Source organism: Pistacia vera, unplaced genomic scaffold, assembly GCF_008641045.1.
Source record: "Pistacia vera cultivar Batoury unplaced genomic scaffold, PisVer_v2 Contig297, whole genome shotgun sequence".
NCBI classification, from domain to species: Eukaryota; Viridiplantae; Streptophyta; class Magnoliopsida; order Sapindales; family Anacardiaceae; genus Pistacia; species Pistacia vera.
In genome coordinates, this window is record NW_022196109.1 from 97,425 (window position 1) to 116,767 (window position 19,343).

The 19,343-nt window shown below is 34.7% G+C and overlaps 2 protein-coding genes across 2 annotated transcripts; one reads left to right on the plus strand and one right to left on the minus strand.

The window, feature by feature from the left end:
* Nucleotides 1-557: 557 nt before the first annotated feature.
* LOC116135229 lies at nt 558-1,408 on the minus strand. The gene is made up of 3 exons (XM_031420924.1): nt 1,300-1,408; nt 1,019-1,218; nt 558-929 (listed from the first exon to the last, which is right to left on the minus strand). Exons 1-3 carry the CDS (start codon nt 1,406-1,408, stop codon nt 558-560), a joined length of 681 nt encoding a protein of 226 aa, XP_031276784.1.
* A 917-nt stretch (nt 1,409-2,325) lies between these two features.
* LOC116135230 (putative transcription factor bHLH041) lies at nt 2,326-19,296 on the plus strand. The gene is made up of 9 exons (XM_031420925.1): nt 2,326-2,418; nt 2,902-3,090; nt 16,580-16,674; nt 16,769-16,901; nt 17,012-17,026; nt 17,140-17,202; nt 17,313-18,014; nt 18,151-18,552; nt 19,214-19,296. The coding sequence occupies exons 1-9, from the start codon at nt 2,326-2,328 to the stop codon at nt 19,286-19,288; spliced, it is 1,767 nt and encodes a 588-aa protein (XP_031276785.1). The 3' UTR covers nt 19,289-19,296.
* Nucleotides 19,297-19,343: the final 47 nt, after the last annotated feature.

Consider the following 19,343-nt stretch of genomic DNA (forward strand, 5'->3'; position numbering starts at 1 on the left):
CCTCCTTACCAATCCCCACTACCTGTCCATTGTAGAGGTCCTGAAGAGGACAAAAATCAGGATAAAAGCTCACAAACCAGCTTAGGTCTTTAGTTAGCTTAGCAATGGATATTAGATTAAATTTAAACACTGGGACATAAAGCACTTTGCTAATCTTCTGATGTTGATTCAAGTGGCGGGAACCTATGTGAGTGACCATTGAAGTGTGTCAATTTGGCAATTTGACAGAAGGAGGTAGATTTGGTGTAACTAAGTCCACTAGCTTGTCAAGACAAGGAGACATATGATGGCTGGCTCTTGTGTCTAGGATCCAGATGTTACATTCAGTCAATGAAGATAAGTAACAATGAGTACCTACCATGTTGCTACTAGCTTCAATAGGTGTTGAGAGTGAAGGTTCCTTATGCAGAAGCTTCAAAATCTTTGCATATTGCTCCTTAGAAAATACAGGTGGAGAAGAATTTGCAAGTGATGCAGATGACATTTCAGATTGCTTAGATGAGGCAGCATGATCGGCTGAGGATGATTAGGTGTTTTGAGACCTTTTCTTTGTGAACTTAAAGTATGCAGGGGGACTTCTGATGACCTTTAACATGACAATGCTCACACACCACATTCCAATTTTTTTTCTGCTTAGTTTGTGATTGAGATGTAAAGTATAGCACAGTGGATTCGAGTGGTGAGTCATTATAGGAAGATGCTGTAATTCCTCTCTGACTTTCTTCGGTAATCAACATAGAATATGCTTGATCAACTGAAGGCAAAGGTTGCATCATAAGAATATGTCCTCTAGCTTGGATGTAAGTCTCATTAAGCCCCATTAAGAATTGAAGTAATTTCTGACTTTGCATATGGTCAACATAAATCTTGGACATTGCACATTCACATGTAGGTAATTGAATCATTGAAGAATACTCATCCCACAGAAGCTTCAAACGTGTAAAATAAGCAGAAATTGTAGATTTACCTTGAGTCAAAGTAACAATCTCTCTATGTGGAATATCCTGGAGCCATTTACTTTGTCAAACCTTTCCTTGAGATCCTGCCAAACCAGGTGAGAATCTGAAGCATAAACAATTCCACTAAGCAAATCTTTCGTGACAGAATTCATGATCCAGGATAGCACAATAGCGTTGCATCTATCCCACTGTGGTTGTAAATTCTTTGAAACTGAATCCCTTGTACATCTGCCATCTATAAACCCTAGCTTCTTTTTTGCTAATAAAGCAATTCTCATTGATCAACTCCATAAAGCATAATTGTCAAGTCCTATAAGCTGAAATGAAACTAGAGTAGAACCTGGAGTATCTGATGGATGAAGATACAATTGATGATTGAAGTCAATTGTTGTTACTGGAGACGAATTCGATTCTGGTGAACTGCTTCTGTTGTTCATAGCAGATGCCATGAATTCTCGATTCTCGATTCTTGATTGCAGGATTGTTTTTGGCAATCGAAAATGATAGATTAAAGAGCTGAGGAATAGCTTCAGTAAAGAAACGAGCCAATTCGTGAGAAGAAGAAGAAAGAAAAAAAAAATCAGGAGCTAATCTTGCTCTGATACCATGATGAAATTGAGAGAAGTGCAGCAATGATGTTGTTTATGAAAAATGAAATCATACTTCACTAATTCGTGATCTTGAAATACATGACTATATATATACAGATGTTCTGTAACTAACTAACAAACTAAAACAAACTTTTCTAAATATAACTAACTCTTAACTACTTTAAATAACTTAACTATTTTATTTAGCTAATTTAGTCAGCTCATTAATCTTGCTGACCCTGCCAACTTATTCTTCAACACCATCTATTTATTATTATTTATTTTATTGCAAATTCTAATTATAGAATTCAAAGACCTCACAAGGAGAAAGAGAACAATAATTTTTAATTTGTATACAGAAACTCTCTCATATTAAACACATGCCTACTTTAATATTAATATTAAAATATGTTATGAGACTAAAAAAGGAAGTATTGCTTCCAAGTTCCAAAGGATATCCGTATATGGGCAGCCTGCGTTGATAAAAAAAATTAATAATATATATATATATGTGTGTGTGTGTGTGTGTGTGTGTGTGTGTGTGTGTGTGTGTGTGTGGGGGGTAAAACTCTTTAAAGAGGCTAGTTTGTCAAAGTAACAAATTAATGATTTCAACTTGAAGTTAAAAAAAAAAAAAAGGGTCAGCATAATTGAATATATAGTAAATATTATTTAGAGTAGCTAGTGTGGCACAAACTTTCCATGAATTGTTAAGTAATAGAGCTAGATTTGTAGTTACAAAATAAAAAAAAAAAATTAATTAACTTGGATAACAAATGGCATCTTTGTGGTTATTGAAGGGTAAACGGTTCGAGAGGGCGTTTCGCATGGAGAGTCATGAGATAGTGAGGTTCACACACACTAATAAGGTGACCTAAACTGACACATTTTGGCAGATTAACCAACACAAATGTTGTGAATACTCAAATTACAGGTATGCCATTCTCTTAAAATATGCGAAAAAATAAGAGTTATAAGTGAGGAAGAAAGGTGTCCTAAAAGATGAAGACGGAGAATACCATTAGTCAATAATAAGCAAGAGAAAGAAGAGCCAAAACTGCAAATCACGCGGCTTGTATCAAGTGACTCTATTTATATGTCTGCACTATTCAAAGCACTCCTCTCTATAATAGTGAGAGAAAAGACATTCAGTCTTTCCTTTTAAGACTAGCTCCTGCAACATTTCAATTTGATTGGAGGGTCTCTTATAATTTTGTGCTTTCAGTACTAGTTATTGCGATTTTCTAAGGTTAAAGTTTTATTCCATAACTTGTAGCTACTTTTTTTTTTTTTTTCTTTTTGTGAAATTATTCTACTTACATGTATTGTTTTTCTCATGTTGACTGCTGCAGAGATTAAACATTCTAAAATCTATGAGGAACCAAGGTGCTTTGATCCCAATAACTCCACGGCAGAGGGTTCAGATTCTGGGTTCCATCGAGTTGTGGCAAACAGAACCTTTTGCTACGGAGCAACAAAGGAGAGAACACTTGAATAATAAGTACACGGTCCTGAGGAATTTGGTTCCTAACCCTACCAAGGTACACATTTTGTTTCTCTTTAATTTCATGGTAATGTTTATAATATATCATACCAGCTACTAATATAACAATTTTACATATATATAACAAAGTTAGATAGAGCCTCAATTGCGGGAGATGCTACTGATTACACCAAAGAGCTTCTTAGAATAGTTAACGAGCTCAAATTACTAGTAGAGAAAAAAAGATGTGATGGAGAGAGAAGGAAGAGGCAGAAGACAAAAGACGATGTTGAGAGTTGTAACATAAAGCCTCTTGGTGATCCCGATCAATCCTGCAGTGGTTCTCTGTTCCAGCTTCAGTTGGATCTCCACCATTGTTGATGCTTGATTTTGATACCAACGACGTCGCACGTGCAAAGTACTAAGCAGGTCTTAGAAATTACACGTGATATGATTATGAGAGTTGATTATGGAGCTGAGATGATATATTTTTGAAGAAACATAAATAAAAGATTGACAAGAGGGATTTTTATAGTGGTTCAGATACTTAAAACGAATCTTATATCCACTGTTATTTTATTATTCTCTGACTATTTTTCTGATATTGCCTGTAAGGCATACAAAGATAAAGTAAAAGCTCAAATGTTTACAGAGAAAAAGTAATAAAGCTCAAACGTATGCCTAGCTCTCATATGCCTAACCAGCCTCATTTTCATGAAGAGAGCTGCCCATTTATATACCTTTGAGCTCAACGTAATGAGTGTTTTTACAAGTTGCCTTGACACATAGAGAGCTCTCATTCATCCTGATCCTTTATTTTTTATCTCTTTGAGGCGGTTTGGGTTTTGACAACTAATACCCTTTGTCTTTAAGTGCTTGTTGAGCTCTGATTGATATTGCTGACATCGGTGTGTATTTTTGGCACCCCGAAGAGCTCGAACTATGCCTGGCGTGATCAAGTGCTGAGTGCTAGAACTGCGATCTGAGAGCTTAGAGCGTTCCAAAGCTGATCACAATCTGATAACTGACATAAAATGTCTAGCAGATGAATTCCTGGAAAGAGCTAAGCGTCAAAAGCCAAAACGCATGGTTCAAAGGTCCTAAACGAACATGCCAATTTAAAATACGCATAACTTTTGATCCAGGAGGAGTTTTGGAGCCCGTAAGATATCCATGGAAAGCTCATTCCATGATCTACGTTGTAGAAACTAGGAAACCCATTTGACAGTATTTTCGAGGCCAAAATCTACCGTTTCGACATTTTTCAAGGCTATTTTGAGTTTTTTACGCGTTTTTTCTAACACTGGTAATTGGTCGCAATCTGAGAGTTGAGAACACAATCTGAGGCTATTCGTAATCTTAGAGCTGAGAGCTGATCATGCACGATTTGAGAGCTAGGAGCTAATCGTGATCTGATAGGGGCTCGGTCTGAGAGCTTGAGGTATGCAATCTGAACAGCTTAATCTAGAGTGCGCAATTTGAAAGCTTAAAGAACTTGATTTATGCACGCAATCTCAAGCAAATGAACAAGCTTATGAGCTCAATCAAAAAACATAAGGAGCTCGATCAGAAAGCATAAAGAGCTCGATATGATATCATAAGGAGCTCGATTTGAGAACTTAAGAGCTCTTTGCGATTTGAGAGCTTAAGAGCTCTTTGCGATCTAAGAGTTTAAGGAATTCAATTAGAAAACATAAAAAGTTCGATCAGAAAGCACAAAGCTTGATCTGAGAACACAAGGAGTTCGATCAGAAAGCGCAAAGCTTAATCTGAGAACACAAGGAGTTCAATCAAAAAGCGCGAAGCTTGATCTAAGAACACAAGGAGTTCGATCAGAAAGCTCAAAGTTTGATCCAAGAATACAAGGAGTTCGATCAGAAAGCACGAAGCTTAATCTGATAACACAAGGAGTTCGATCAACAAGCACAAAGCTTGATCTGAGAACACAAGAAGTTCGATCAGAAAGCGTAAAGCTTGATCTGAGAACACAAGGAGTTCGATCAGAAAGCACGCAGCTTGATCTGAGAACACAAGGAGTTCAATCAGAAAGCGCAAAGCTTGATCTGAGAACACAAGGAGTTCGATCGGAAAGTGCAGTTTGATCAAATAGCACGAAGCTTAATCTGAGAACACAAGGAATTTGATCAGAAAGCGCAGAGCTTGATCTAAGAATACAAGGAGTTCGATCAGAAAGCATAGAGCTAGGCATACGTTTGGGCTTTATTATTTTTTCTCTGATGCGCATGATCTGGGCGACAGACCACGCAATCTGAGAGCTCCGATGCATGCAATCTAAGTGATCTGGCCACCTGATCTGGGAGCTCTAATGTGTATGATCTAAACGATTTGGCCGCGTGATCTGAATCGGAAGATCAGAGTAATCTGAGCGCGCGATCTAAATGACCTGGCCACCTGATCTGGGAGCTTGCGTGTTATCTAGCCACGCGATCTGAGAGCTCTAATGCGTGCGATCTGAGAGATCTAGTCACACGATCTGAGAGCTCTGATCTAGAACATGCTTCAGTATTTTGACAATAACTTGAGCTGTATACCTCATATTTGGATGATTCATAGACCATCAGAAAGCTAACTTGAAGGGCTAAAACTCTTGTGTTTACCACTTCACCAGATTCAGACTTTATCTGATAAAATATTGAGAGTTGGTGTGAATCATACTCTCTTTCTAGCGCCAAAGTATTGATGCTTAATTTTGACACCAACGACATCGCATGTGCTAAGTGCTAAGTAGGTCTTAGAAATTACACATGATATGATTATGAGAGTTGATTATGAAGCTGAAATGATATATGTTTGTAGAAACATAAATAAAAGATTAACAAGAGGGATTTTTATAGTGGTTCGGATGCTTAAAGTGAATCCTACATCCACTGTTATTTTATTATTCTCTGACTATTTTTCTGATATTGCCTGTAAGGCATACAAAGATTGAGTAAAAGCTCAAATGTTTATAGAGAAAAAATAATAAGGCTCAAACGTATGCCTAGCTCTCATATGCCCAGCCAGCCTCCTTTTCATGAAGAGGGTTGCCCATTTATACACCTTTGAGCTCAACGTAATAAATGCTTTTACAAGTTGTCTTGACACATGGAGAGCTCTCATTTATCCTGATCCTTTATTTTGATAAAGGTGGGACAGGTGTTATATAATATCTTTTTAAGGGGGTTTGGGTTTTGAAAGCTAATACCATTTGCCTTAAGTGCTTGTTGAAGTCTGATAGGTGGTGCGACATCAATATGTATTTTTGGCACAACAACCATGTTGTCGGGGGCCACATTGGCAATTCCTACAATTTTATATTTATTTCTAATTTTGCACATATATGAAGATTCTGTTTATGGTTTTCTAAATTCCAAGTTCCAAACTTCATGGTTTTTAAGTTAACTATCTGTAACACCAAAGTACTATCTAAGATAACTTCTCATATTTCTAAGTATTATTGTTTTTTTTTTTTTAATTATTATTATTATTAATCTTGGATATACTCAATTTTGGTTTTTGTTTGATCATGTATTGAAATGTGGCTTTGCTTTGTTTGTTGTTTACACGTGACTGTAAATTAAAAATTTATACGGTTGGAATGTGTACTGATCACTAAGTAACTCTGATTAGCATAAGTTTCTTGCATTCGAATTGCAAGTTGCACATAACCAATTTAAAATCCACGAGAAGACGATTACGTTCACATTTCGATTAAAAAAAGAGATATAATCTTGTTCTAAAGTCCGAAACATTAAATGTGAAAAAATAATTCGAGTGTGAACATATTTCTAGCAAGAATGATTGATATATTTTATTTTATTTTATTTTAGAATCCACTATCAGTTTTCTGAACGTCTGGTAGTGTTGCATAACAGTCTTAGTCAAGGTTTTAACACCAGACCCGGGGGCAACCCGGCCAAGCCACGGGTCACGGGTTTGATAGGTTGGACCGTGACGTCAGCAAAAAACAAAACAAAATGTAGATTTTAATTTTTAACTGTGATAATAAAAAATTCTCTGTAACAAATATATCCAAATCTGAAATGAAATTAAAACTACAAGCCTACGACATTCCAAGTTGTATAGAGAAGAGAGAAACCAGGGAGGAAAGCTTAAGACAAAGAATTTGAATCATCCATAAACTCTCTCTTGACAAAGCAGAGTGAAAATTCATCCCTCTTTAAGAATATTATAAAACAAACAAGGGATGTTTTTGCCAGACATCTTTTCAATTTAACTCACAATTTCTGCAAGGGCCGCAACTACGATGACCCAAATCTGGAACACAAAAATAAACTAGAAAAAAATGGAGAAAAGAGAAATAAAACTCCAAGTTTGGAATCACGGCCAAATGAAACCAGTCAGAGTAGCCAGATCGAAAAGGCAACAACACTACAACCAAAGCGAAACCAAAAAGAGTAAACCAGTATCACTATCAGAGAGAGAGTGCAAGCTGAAGCTGATTTCGTTGTTTGGTAATGGGTTTTTTTTATTTTTCTTCTCTACTGGTGCTGGGAATTGTCGAATAAAAGGGAAGGGAGAAAACTCATAAAATGGTTTTAAGTTTTTAAGTTTTAATTTTATTATTTTAAATTTTAAATTATTTTTTTATATTTCACTGTAGCAGACCCGTTTTATACCGGTTGAACTGGTGGTTCATCGCAAAAAAACTAGTCGAACTGCTAGTAGAAGCGGGTCAATTACTGATTCCGATTTTTTATATGAACCGACCTGATCTAGCCACCAGTTCCTGGTTGAACTGGTTCAACCGGCCGAGTTTTAAAACCATGGTCTTAGTAGTAATGCTAATAGGTTGACAATAATAGTAGCAGTTGTGGCATGGTGACTCACAGTTCTAAAAGCGATAACCAATGCCAAAAAGGGAATAATTAGCAACATAGTTGCCTGGCCGTAGGCAAGCACAACACTCGGTAATTATCAAATCGATTTCAAGATTTCAATGTATGATAAAAAAGGGATTTTTAGTTCCAATTTAATTTATCCGTATCCTCACTTTTAAAAGTTTTTTTTTTTTTTTGCTTTTTATTTTTAAAGTTTAACCTCGATAAAAAGATTACTAAATTTGACATTATAATTGATGAGTATTAGTATTGTAGTATCCTAATTTCTCTAGGGACAAAACAATAAAATCCTAAATTTATATGTTTGCTTACTACTAAGTAAGCAATCTAAAAGATATCCCTTCAAAATAGAAAATGGAATTCTAATTAAATAGAGATTCTTTGGGAAAGCAAAAACTAGGAAGTGAGTAGAACTAAAAATAGATATGATCCAAAAAGGGAAGAAAATCGTGCATTCTCTTAAAACTCCAAATTATTCTACAACCCAAATCCTATTGCAACAGACAAAGTCATTCTCTTAACGCTATTCTATTTCACTATATAGAGGGGTTAGACAGCATGGAATGATCACACAATCATCTCGTACTTGAGCACTCTGTCTTGAAACTGGTCATCGTTAGAATTGGCCTACAACCCTGTATTAACCCTGCCTTTGTAGTTCTTTGCACGGACATAGACAGATGCTGCAGTAAACAGTCAAGTCATAGATCAAAGAGTCAACAAATCCAAAGACAAAAGCGTAAAGGCATTGTATTCTGAAGGACAAGACAGTAATCCTATATTTGGTGCAAAATTTGGCATCAACAAGTACATTTATAAATAATAACGTCATTTCTAGTTTTATGAGTATGAATATATTTGTAAATTAAAATGCTAAATCTAATAATTTTCGTTTAGAAAAAACATTTAAAAGGGAGATATTGATCAATTAAATACAAATAAAAATTAATTTCCTTTTTTATGTGAAGATGATATGGACAACTGCTTTCAGCCCAGATAAGCCTTTCAATGTAAGTAAAACCAGACAAATTCTTTTTAGCCCACTAAGCATTTCAGGGAAAGTAGACCTAGCCTTTTAGGGTGCTGAATGGGCAGAGAAAAACCGAAGTACATTGAATTGAGGCAGGGTCAATTTCATGAAAGAAAACATTATATCAAAAGTGTCAATCACCAAGTACTTCATAACAAAAATTATGCACATGTAAAAGATGAAAAGTGGAATTTATACATAACTTTAAGAAGTCTAAAAACAAACTTAATCTCCATTTGTTTAGAGTCAAGTTCTTAAAAGCTTGTCAAATTCCATGATGTGTCATGCAAATACTATAATTTAAATGCGGAAAAGAATACAAGATTGTATGACTATATCAATATTTCCAGTTTTGGATCGCTTTGCATTGAAAACAAGTGAGTGAGATAAGTCCATTTTTTACAGAATTTGCTTTAAAAGAAGAATTTTTTTTTTTTTTTTTTTTTTTTTTTTGGTTATCAAGAGTGTTCGGCCAGCTTACGTGTATCTTGACTAATTCCAACTCTCTCGAGCCGGAATAAAGCATTCGAAACAAGGCAAGCCCTAGAGTCCGTAGCCAACAATATTAGTAACTGTTTTTGTGATTCGAACCTAAAACCACAGGGAGAGCAAATCCTTTGGCTCCAAGCCTTTACTACTCGGTCAACTCATTGTTGGTTAAGAAGCTATATTTCTAATTGAATTAGAGAACAGTATAATTTCTAAATACGACTACTCAATCTATTAAACTATAGAAACAAATTAAAATAACTTACAAAAAGAGAGAAGAAAAAATAAAATAAAATGAAAGCCCATAAATAGAAGTTAACAAAGAAGAAATTTTAATTCGCGTTTTAGGATGACCACAGAAGCGAGATTGTGTTTCAAATATTTTAAGCTATTGATATTTTAATATATGGATAATTTTTAAAACCTAATGAGATCAATGTCCTTAATTTACTTGAAAAAGAAATCCAAAAAGGTCTATTATATTGTAGATTCTAAATTTTTGGGTGTGTTTGGTTTATTATTTTAGATAGGATTTTAGGAATAATATTGGGTAGTTGAATAGGGGAGTATTACGAGGTAAAATTTAAAAATTTCTAAAAAACCCCCCTAGGTTTGCTAATTTAATTAAACACCCCAATATATAAAATTGTGTAAAATGACAAAAACATCCCCACCACCTGCAGTGCCAGATTCTGACCACCACCGTCGGAATCTGGCCAAAAAATTACGTTACGACACAAACCGGTCGGATCTATGTCATAACGCGTCGATATGGCCTTTTCCGGCCAAATCTACGGCCAGATGTGGCCGTCTACTGCCGCAAAGGTCCATCTTTGGTCATCAGCGATGGCCAAAGATATGGCCGTCGTTGTCCAACGGCCAAAGATATGGCCGTCGTTGTCGGTCAACGACGGCCAAGATTTGGCAGTCGCTGACGGCCAGATCGGTGAATAATCGACCATTTTCAGTCGTAGTGTAAGTTGTTGTGACAAATTCCGGCTACCACCGACGGTGATTGCCGGAATCTGACAAGTATGGGTGAGTGGGGGTGTTTTTGCTAATTTTTAAACTTTTTTTTGGGTATCTATGAAATTAATAAACTTAAGGGGTCTAAAAGTAATTAAAAAAATTCACTAATATTTCTCAAATAATGTGTCAAACAATATTTGGGGAATAGGATTGGGAATATGGGTAGAAATATTGAACCAAACGCACCTATAATATTTGGTTTGTTTCTAGCTATTGGCCTATTAGGTTTCAGCCTCCAGAAGAGACTCCTCTTTGAAACCATTAAATCTAGTTAGAATAGTAGCTCAAACTCATATTTTTCTATCCAGGGAATAGAAACCTAACTCTTCTCCACCATATATGTTTAAATTAGTTGAATGATTAAACTGCACGAGCCTTTAAAAAACAATGGGACGACGACTATATAATGTGAATGCTACATTTATATAAACAAACGAACCCAGTAACTGTCTCATTACGAACAACATTTGACACTGACTCCCTCATGTGGAAAGGACAAATTGCAAATTGGTGGCTCTGCTTCTCTTATGAAAGGCGCAAAATGAGAGAAGATTCTATATAATTATGCAGCTCGTGGTCATCGGTCAATTCAACTGGTTTATACCTTAACGAACCTCATCAAATTTGTCGTTGGCTTCCCAACTCAGCAACTTGATGAGCATGTCATGAATCTCTAAGACTGCTTCATGTTCTCACATTTGCATGGTGGAGACCGAGTATCACGACCCTAGAAGGTAAGCCTAAAGACCCTACAAACTCTTAAAACAGCTCTCAATTAAATACCATACTTTGGAATATGAAAATAACATAAGACTAACTACTTTATAAAGGAGTTTATAACAAGATTTGACGTTTCAAAACTATACATAGGACAGGAGGATTATGATTAATTATACACGCAATTGAATACCACATTTTTTGTGAAGAAACATTCCGGAAGCTTTTAGAAAGATTTTCTGACATATTCTCTCATAATTTTGGATCAAGTCTAAGTCATGTATCTTGAACGGCTATTGTACCTTAAATCTACTAGGGCTTGAGCCGGACGTGATTTTTTCTTTTTTTAATATTTTGTTCGCTATCTGGCTAATATAATTTTTTTTTTTTTTTTTTTTTTTTTTTGTAATGAATCGTACGAAGGCAGTAACAATGATGGATGGTTATAGAATATAGATATATAACAAAGTAACGAATTAGTTGAAGCACATATTATTAAATATAGTAAATTGGATGGGATATGATAGAAAATTACCAGCCTCGTTTAATTTTTCAAAGGTAAAGCCATTAATGTGGCTGCTTTTTCTTATAAAAGGATGAGAAGTCCAAAAGTTATACATAAGTCTATAATGATATTGATTTTTTTCTTTTTCTCCTTTTCTTAATATTTACTTAAGAGTTAATGACTTTTTTGCACCCAAATAATTGTTTAATGACACTTTTTCACTCACAAACTTTTAAAATATTATTTTATTACCCAAATTTATATTTCGACAACAAACAAAGAGCAAACTCGACCTAGACTATTGGAGCTTTTGAAGAAGGGAGGTCGATGAGTCTTTTGGTGGTAGAAGGTTGGATTTTGGTCATTAGAATTGATCAGAATTTGGCTTGAGAGGAGTGGCTGCATAAACTCTAATTGCTCGATTGTCGACAATTGGCAAGGTCGGCAAGAGTAGGATTTAAGGGATTTTGGTGAGTGATGATCGAGAAAGAGAATAGTAGTGATGTGGGGTCACAACGATACCGAAATTATAAACAAAATATAAATTTAGGTAAAAAATGGTATTTTAAAAGTGTGTAGAGGGAAAATAACCATTAAACCATTGTGTGGGTGAAAAAAAATCCTTTGCTCTATTTACTTATTATATGAGTCGAGATGATTTATATAGTCAAAAGAGCCATAATTTGTCCATTTTGTCAATTATTAAGAGTTAAGGAAATACAATGGACATTCAACTATCTCTAATTGCTAGTTGGAAGAGCCTATAACCCTCCCCTCAATTCAACACTGGTTAATTCAGAGTAGGTGACAGAATGACTTGTTCATCTGAAAATGTCAAATAACATGGAAACATTTTTCTATTTTTCTTAAAACCTTTATGCAACCATTATGATTTTTAAATATAATTACTTTATTATTTTTATATTTTATGCTTATGTGAAATGAGTGTTTTTCTGATGGTTGTATACGAAATAAATGCAAAAATTATTGAAGTGAACAACGGCTAATCAGGATCACTTATTTGACTTTTCAGAAACTCAACAAACAATTAATTAAGAGATGAATATTGAGACATTTATCAGAGAAAAAGGGCCTCTTTTGGTGTTGAGAAGATCCCATTCTGAATTTGATCTCTTAGATCATCAACGTATAATGGCTAGTTTCATTAAAACTTCAAATTTTGAGGGTTAATTTAGGTCATCAACCAAATAAAACTATAAAAGAAATCAACCTCCCTGTGATCAAGTGGTTTAATATGAATTTTTATATGTATTACTCAAGAGGTCTTGATTTTGAGTTTCTCATCGATTGTTAATAAGCGTGGCTATTAAAGCTTTTATCTAATCAATAGTTATAGTCTTGAAAGATTAATTGAAATACATGTAAATTGGTCTAAACACTTCTATCATTAAAAAAAAAAAAAAAAAAAAAGTTAAATTTACAAATATTTTCGTGTTAAAAGAATCGTAGGCCAAATTTCTATAAGTGATATATTTAGATAGTAAGTCAACGATAGCCACCCTCATATAGTCATATCTGCTGATTGAATCAAGAGCAGTGTCGTTCCACTGTAAGAGTAATGGATTAATTATGTTTTATATACATCTCTATAGCGTTTTAGAGGGGATGAAACAAGTTATTAATCAGAAGATGAAAACACACCCAATGGTTGTGGGGACAAAAGCATCAGACCGAAATCACGAGATAAAAAAAGCTAAGAGAAAAAAAAAAAGTTGCGTCATAGCCTACGTCCTGGTCCCTCAAATCTCAATCAAAGACTCATAGCAGTCACATTTACTTGTGTGGAAAAAAAATATAAAATGAAAACGATATAATCCAACGCTAGCTATACAATCATAATTAGGATATTTATAGGAAACCACCTATATGTTTTGCTATTGGTTGACCCTTTATTGGTATCGAAAATGGGACCGTAACCCTTGTTTAATTCAAAACCCTTAACATAGATATCCTAAAACTTCTTTACCCTTCTAACTCTAAACACCAAAATAAGGGAGAGAATAAAAAACTTAAAAAGGTATTTAGATTATATAATATTTTATTATAGATATTATATTAATGAAAAGATAAATCACTTTAAAAATTACTGAGAATATTTAGAAAATGTCTTTAGTTGGTTCGAATAAATTGGTGAATAATATGTTTAGTTGGGAGGATAAATAGGTGAGTATGTTATATAGATTTCTAAATTATCCTCCTTTTTAAATATTAATATAATATTATTTATTATTAAAAAAATTTGAATCATTTTTTAACCCCTTATATTTGAAATTTTGCTAAAACACCTCAGTCATATAAAACTTTAATTTATAGCAAATTCACTCCCACCCACCCCAAGCCACTATCAGCAGCCAACTACCGCCGCTGCCCACCATCAACAGTCAACGAAATGGCGCACGACTGGCCATTAATGGTTGCCGGCAAAGCCACTTCTATGGTCATTTCACTGCCAAAGATGTGGCCGTGAAACAGCCAGATCTAGTCGTTTCCGACCATAAATCTATGATCCATAGCCTAAAACGGCCTAACCGAGGACACAATCGGTCAGATCCCGCCAATCTTGCACCATTACGGTGCCCGACAGTGGTAAGTAACCGCCAGTAGTGATCTTGGGTGGCTGGGGGTATTTTATTGACTTTTAAATTTTTTTGTGGCTATGCCCCTGATCCAAACGCACCCTTAAGGTTTTCTTAGAACGTTGAAAAGTCTAAAATATCCTTCTTAAAACTTGAAAATATCAATTATACTTTAATATTAATTAAGATTAATGGAATGAAGGTTAGGATCTCATTTCCGATACGAGAAGGGGGTCAACTAATAGGCAAAACATACTAGGGTTTTCATAAATAACTCATTAAAATGTCATTCACATTATTATTCATACTCCTATTATTGAAGCTTAGCATTTGAAACAAAATTAATTATATAGATCTAAGAGTTTTTGTTGTATATATAGTTGATATATATTAATCTGGTTAAATTTTACTCTCTCAATTCTTTATGTTCAAAATCCTATAGCGAAGTTGATGTGATCCCTGTTTATAGTCTTTTTTTTTTCCTAGTCGGATCCCTCATCATAATATTAAAGTTCATATTGGCCTAAGTATAGATGACATGCAGCAAGGCCAGCCCGCAAATCGATTTTAGTTTTTCTATCATAACCAATTAAAAATAATACACAAGTCAATTTATTAATTTTATAGCCGTGCAATAATCAATTTTGTTTCACAATTATATAACTAAAATTATTACCTTAACCTTGTGGCGTTATTATAGAAGCAAAACGTTACTTATAATGTATAGAATTTATAGTTCAACTATCTCTACGTGGTTGAGCGGTTCGATGGGGATTCTTAGGTATATTATTAAAAAGGTTCTGAGTTCGAGTTCCTCATAGGTTGCTAATAGGGTTAGCAGTTAGAATTCTTACTATGTGGATAATTCCAGGATCCCGATAGAAACTATATTCAAACTAAATAGCCACCATCTTGATTTAATTCCATCAAATCTTATTGAAATTCCTAGTGGTAGACTCTTTAAAGCTGATTTGTCTTAATTTTTACTAACCTAAACAAAGATTTTGCAGTTTGCACACAAGAGTAGTGCCGAATGTGGCAGTTTATGTAGGACCAATAGGGTTGAGTTGTTCTGCAATTTGAAGTATTACAATTTTGCTTGTTAAATTAGGGGATGGGCATTAGATTGTATAAAAGACCAATCTCTAAATTTTATATAAACAAACACATGATACAACTTACTTTAATAATTTTTTGTATAGTGTTATGTGATTGATAAAATCATAAATTAAAATAAGAGATAAAATAGAGTTATTTCGAGAGAATTTAAGATTTTCTTTTAAAAAAAAAAAATATCGACTTTTTCTTTAATAATTGATTGACCTTTCTTTTATTTTCAAAACAAATATTTATGATGATACAAGTCAATTACTAAAGATAAATACAAATATAATTTAATAAAACTTATCAATATGCTAATCTAAAATATAGCATGTAATTTATTTATGAAATTTACATAAATAACATAATATATATATATATACATTGAGGGAGACCGGGGCATTGGAGAGGAGCAAACAAACCATTTTAATAAAGAAATAATATAGAAAGAGGAAAGAGACAGTCTGCCTTCCTCCCTTGACTCTTTTCAAACTGTGGCGAGCGAGGACTTTGACCCATTACTTTTCTTCTTCTTTCTACCATCTCCCTGTGCCAGTGGCTGGCCGCTCCGTATACTTTTCAAGTTTTTCTTTAATCTCTCTCTCTTACTACTTTTCAAGCTCCCATTTACAAATAATTCCCTCAAACTCCCAAGTGGGTTCTTCTTCCTCTCTTCTGGCAACCTTCAGATTATTCTTTTATATCATAAAATTAAATTAAGTACTGGCGTTCTCCTCCATTCTCCTACTATGCTATATATTTAATTTTCGGCGCATCTATCTCTCACAATTTCAACAAGACTTTTCTAGACTTTCTCGGGGTCTGATCATCATCATCATAATCATGTCTTCTTCATCAGCTAAAAGATTATTTAAATTAGTTAGCCTGCTAAAGAGATGATGATCCAGAAGGAAAAGGATCTAGCAGTGGTGCAGATGGTTAGGTTAGTTAACTAGTTAGCCAACTGCTAACTGCACGTGATCCATGGACACTGATTTCCTTCTTGACGATGTAGCACGCGCAAACTTTCTCCGATCAGTAATGCAGTCCTTTGGCTGCACTTATATTTGCTTATGGTCATATTATGAATTACCCAAGTATATATCAACTCTCCCTCTTACTTTTTTTCCATTTTTTATGACAATATATCGATTCAGCTGACCGTCTTTCGATTCTTAATCACCAGCTGTTTGATCTTCTGGGATGGATGTTACCAGGAAGACAACAGCCAACCTAGTCCGTCGTCCGGAACGATATCTCGGAGGCTTTTCGATGAGTACCGTAAATCAGTTATCGGCGTTGTTGAATCTGAGTAAGCATATATATAGAAATTTATTAAATTATGTTAGATACATATAATTTTTCTATAGATCGATATTAATTATAACATAAACTGTATTGTAAAGGGGTGCCTTCTTGTTTCACTGTAGCAGCCGTGTTCCAGGTCTGGCTTTCAAGAACAGTCAGCATTACATTGAGCTGAATGAATCCGACCTTCAGAGATTGGCATCCAATGATGCACAGCGCCTATTTTATCGGGTAATGATTTAATATACTAGCGCAAGAGTTGAACGTTAACTACATTTCTGCTAAATTTTGTAGAATACATTTGTTATGGCTAATTTATTGTCATTGTTTCTATTTCACAGGAAGCAAGGATTAAGGTTTGACAACTTTATTTATAAAGAAATATTCTTGCACGTATTCTGATCGCTTTACATATAATGAATACAAAGCAAAAAGATAACAATTTTCTTTTTTCATTCAATATTTCCAGACTGCAGTATTCATGGCGTGCAAGAGCGGAGAAATTGAGCTAGGCTTGTCCAGTATGACACAAGTAAGAATCCATTTTAATTGCCATTTCATTCTTTAATTTCGGGAAACATGATATTCTTAATTAATAAATTCTTAAAGCTGAATTTGGTTTAATCTCATTTCTAAAATCAGATTAACATGGAAACGGAGATGAGCAATTGGTTCCCGAAGGACTTAGTCCCTCGACAATCGGCAGCACAAGAGATTCGAGGACAAGTGCCTGATCCCAATCGACCTTCATCATCTTCATCCTCATTAAGATCTGTATCCATGGATAGCCCAGAATACTCCTCTCTTATATTCAACATTCCAACCACATCCCAAATACCAGATACCCTCAACGAGGTTCCTTCATTGCATCCAATATTACCAACCACAATTAGTCCACACCACCAAGTCATGCAAGCATTTGCTCAAATGCGAAACATTCAATTACCAACGCCCGAGAGTGAGCATGCTGCAATGACAAGAGCCATTTTTGCTGTTTTAACTTCCCCTACTTCTTCTTCATCATCATCTCAGCAACATCAACATCAAAATCAACCCCAGCGGCCAAATCTACCTCTCAATTACCGAGTAAACCCGCAACCGAGCGCGTTCAAGAAGTATAATTCAGCTTTAGCTCCAGCATCTCAAATGGCAAAGCGGACGCAAAGTATGCTGAAACGAGCGATTTCATATTATAGGAGGCTTAATAATGCGAGACGTGAACATGCGTTACAAAACCGCCCCACCAACACTCAATTGCACCATATGATATCAGAGCGAAAAAGGCGCGAGAAGCTCAATGAAAGCTTCCAGGCGCTCAGATCACTACTTCCACCTGGAACAAAGGTATGAAATATTTTCTTTAAGTAGCTTAATCTTCATCCAGGATATGCTTTTAACTTAACTATAGCTTAATTAACGCATTTTCAAGAGATATATGTTTATATTATTAAGTGTAATGTATAAATAATGGACTTTGTAGAAAGACAAAGCATCATTGCTTATTAAAACAAGAGAGTATTTGAGCACATTGAAAGATAAAGTGGCAGAACTTCGTGAAAGAAACCAGAAATTGGAGGCCCAAATTTTTCCGGCTCCGGCTCCTGCTGCCGTAGCCAAAGAAGTGGGTGCTGAAGAAGCAAGAGGTTCTCCGAATCAAAGACCTCAGATACTTGTTATTCCTGTACCTGAATCAACCTCGGAAGAGAGAATTGTCGACTTGAGAGTGAGTGTAACAGCAGAATGTTCTATGGTGGATTTAATAATCCGCATACTGGAATTATTGAAACGAGTTAACGATGTGAGCTTGGTGTCCATGGAAGCCAGTACCAGGACAGCGGAATCAAGTTCTTCTAATCATGTAATCTTCAGATTGAGAATTCAGGTATGTATTATGAAATATGTAATGCATATTCTTTATCACAACGATGTTAAACTTTCATTTTTATTAAAGAAACAAATCATACTAGGATTTGTCTAGCACCTTTATAGAGAAAACACAAAAATCAACATCTTTTTGGGGTGAATTAATCGGCCAATGCTGAAAATACCTTCAATAAGAAAGCTTTGTAGAAAAAACACTATAAAGGATATATATATATATATATATTAATTAGTTCTTTAAAAACAACTCCTAAATCTTTTTCTTCTCTACAAAAAAAACTTTTTAAACAGTATTTTTTAATGTAGAGTATATATACAAAAAATATTTTTAATTCAAACCAAAAAAAGGGAGACTTTCGGATTGTCCGTACAGATTCTTAGTTCATGCATGTTTGGTGGCAAGAAACAAGATGAAGTTGATAAGGATTAAAAAATCCCCCTAAATTCTTGTATTTATCTGTAGATAAAACTCCGTCTAGGATCTAGGATGCATGAATGGAATAGAAAAATGAAAATCTTCTGTATCGTTAATTATTAAACAAGGCAAAACGAAGGCTAATTAAATATACAAAACAATGAATGTAGTTTTTCTAATTCTTGTATAAAAATAGATTGCAGATGTTGATATAGGTAAATTAAAGTTATGAAATTGCTGAGTGCAGGGAAACGAATGGGACGAATCAGCTTTCCAGGAAGCAGTAAGAAGAGTTGTTTCTGAGATGGCACATTCACAATGACAATGACAATGACAATGGACAAGTGAACCTTCTTTTACCGCAAACTAGTCAACTG

Coding starts and splice junctions, on each gene's coding strand:
- LOC116135229 (XM_031420924.1), bottom strand. CDS start 1,408: ATGGCATCTGCTATGAACAACAGAAGCAGTTCACCAGAATCGAATTCG. Junction 1,219..1,299: donor TCATCCATCAGATACTCCAG/GTTCTACTCTAG, acceptor TTGCTTTATTAG/CAAAAAAGAAGCTAGGGTTT. Junction 930..1,018: donor TCAAGGAAAGGTTTGACAAA/GTAAATGGCTCC, acceptor ACACGTTTGAAG/CTTCTGTGGGATGAGTATTC.
- LOC116135230 (XM_031420925.1), top strand. CDS start 2,326: ATGGCATCTTTGTGGTTATTGAAGGGTAAACGGTTCGAGAGGGCGTTT. Junction 2,419..2,901: donor GGTTCACACACACTAATAAG/GTGACCTAAACT, acceptor TGACTGCTGCAG/AGATTAAACATTCTAAAATC. Junction 18,015..18,150: donor TACTTCCACCTGGAACAAAG/GTATGAAATATT, acceptor TGGACTTTGTAG/AAAGACAAAGCATCATTGCT.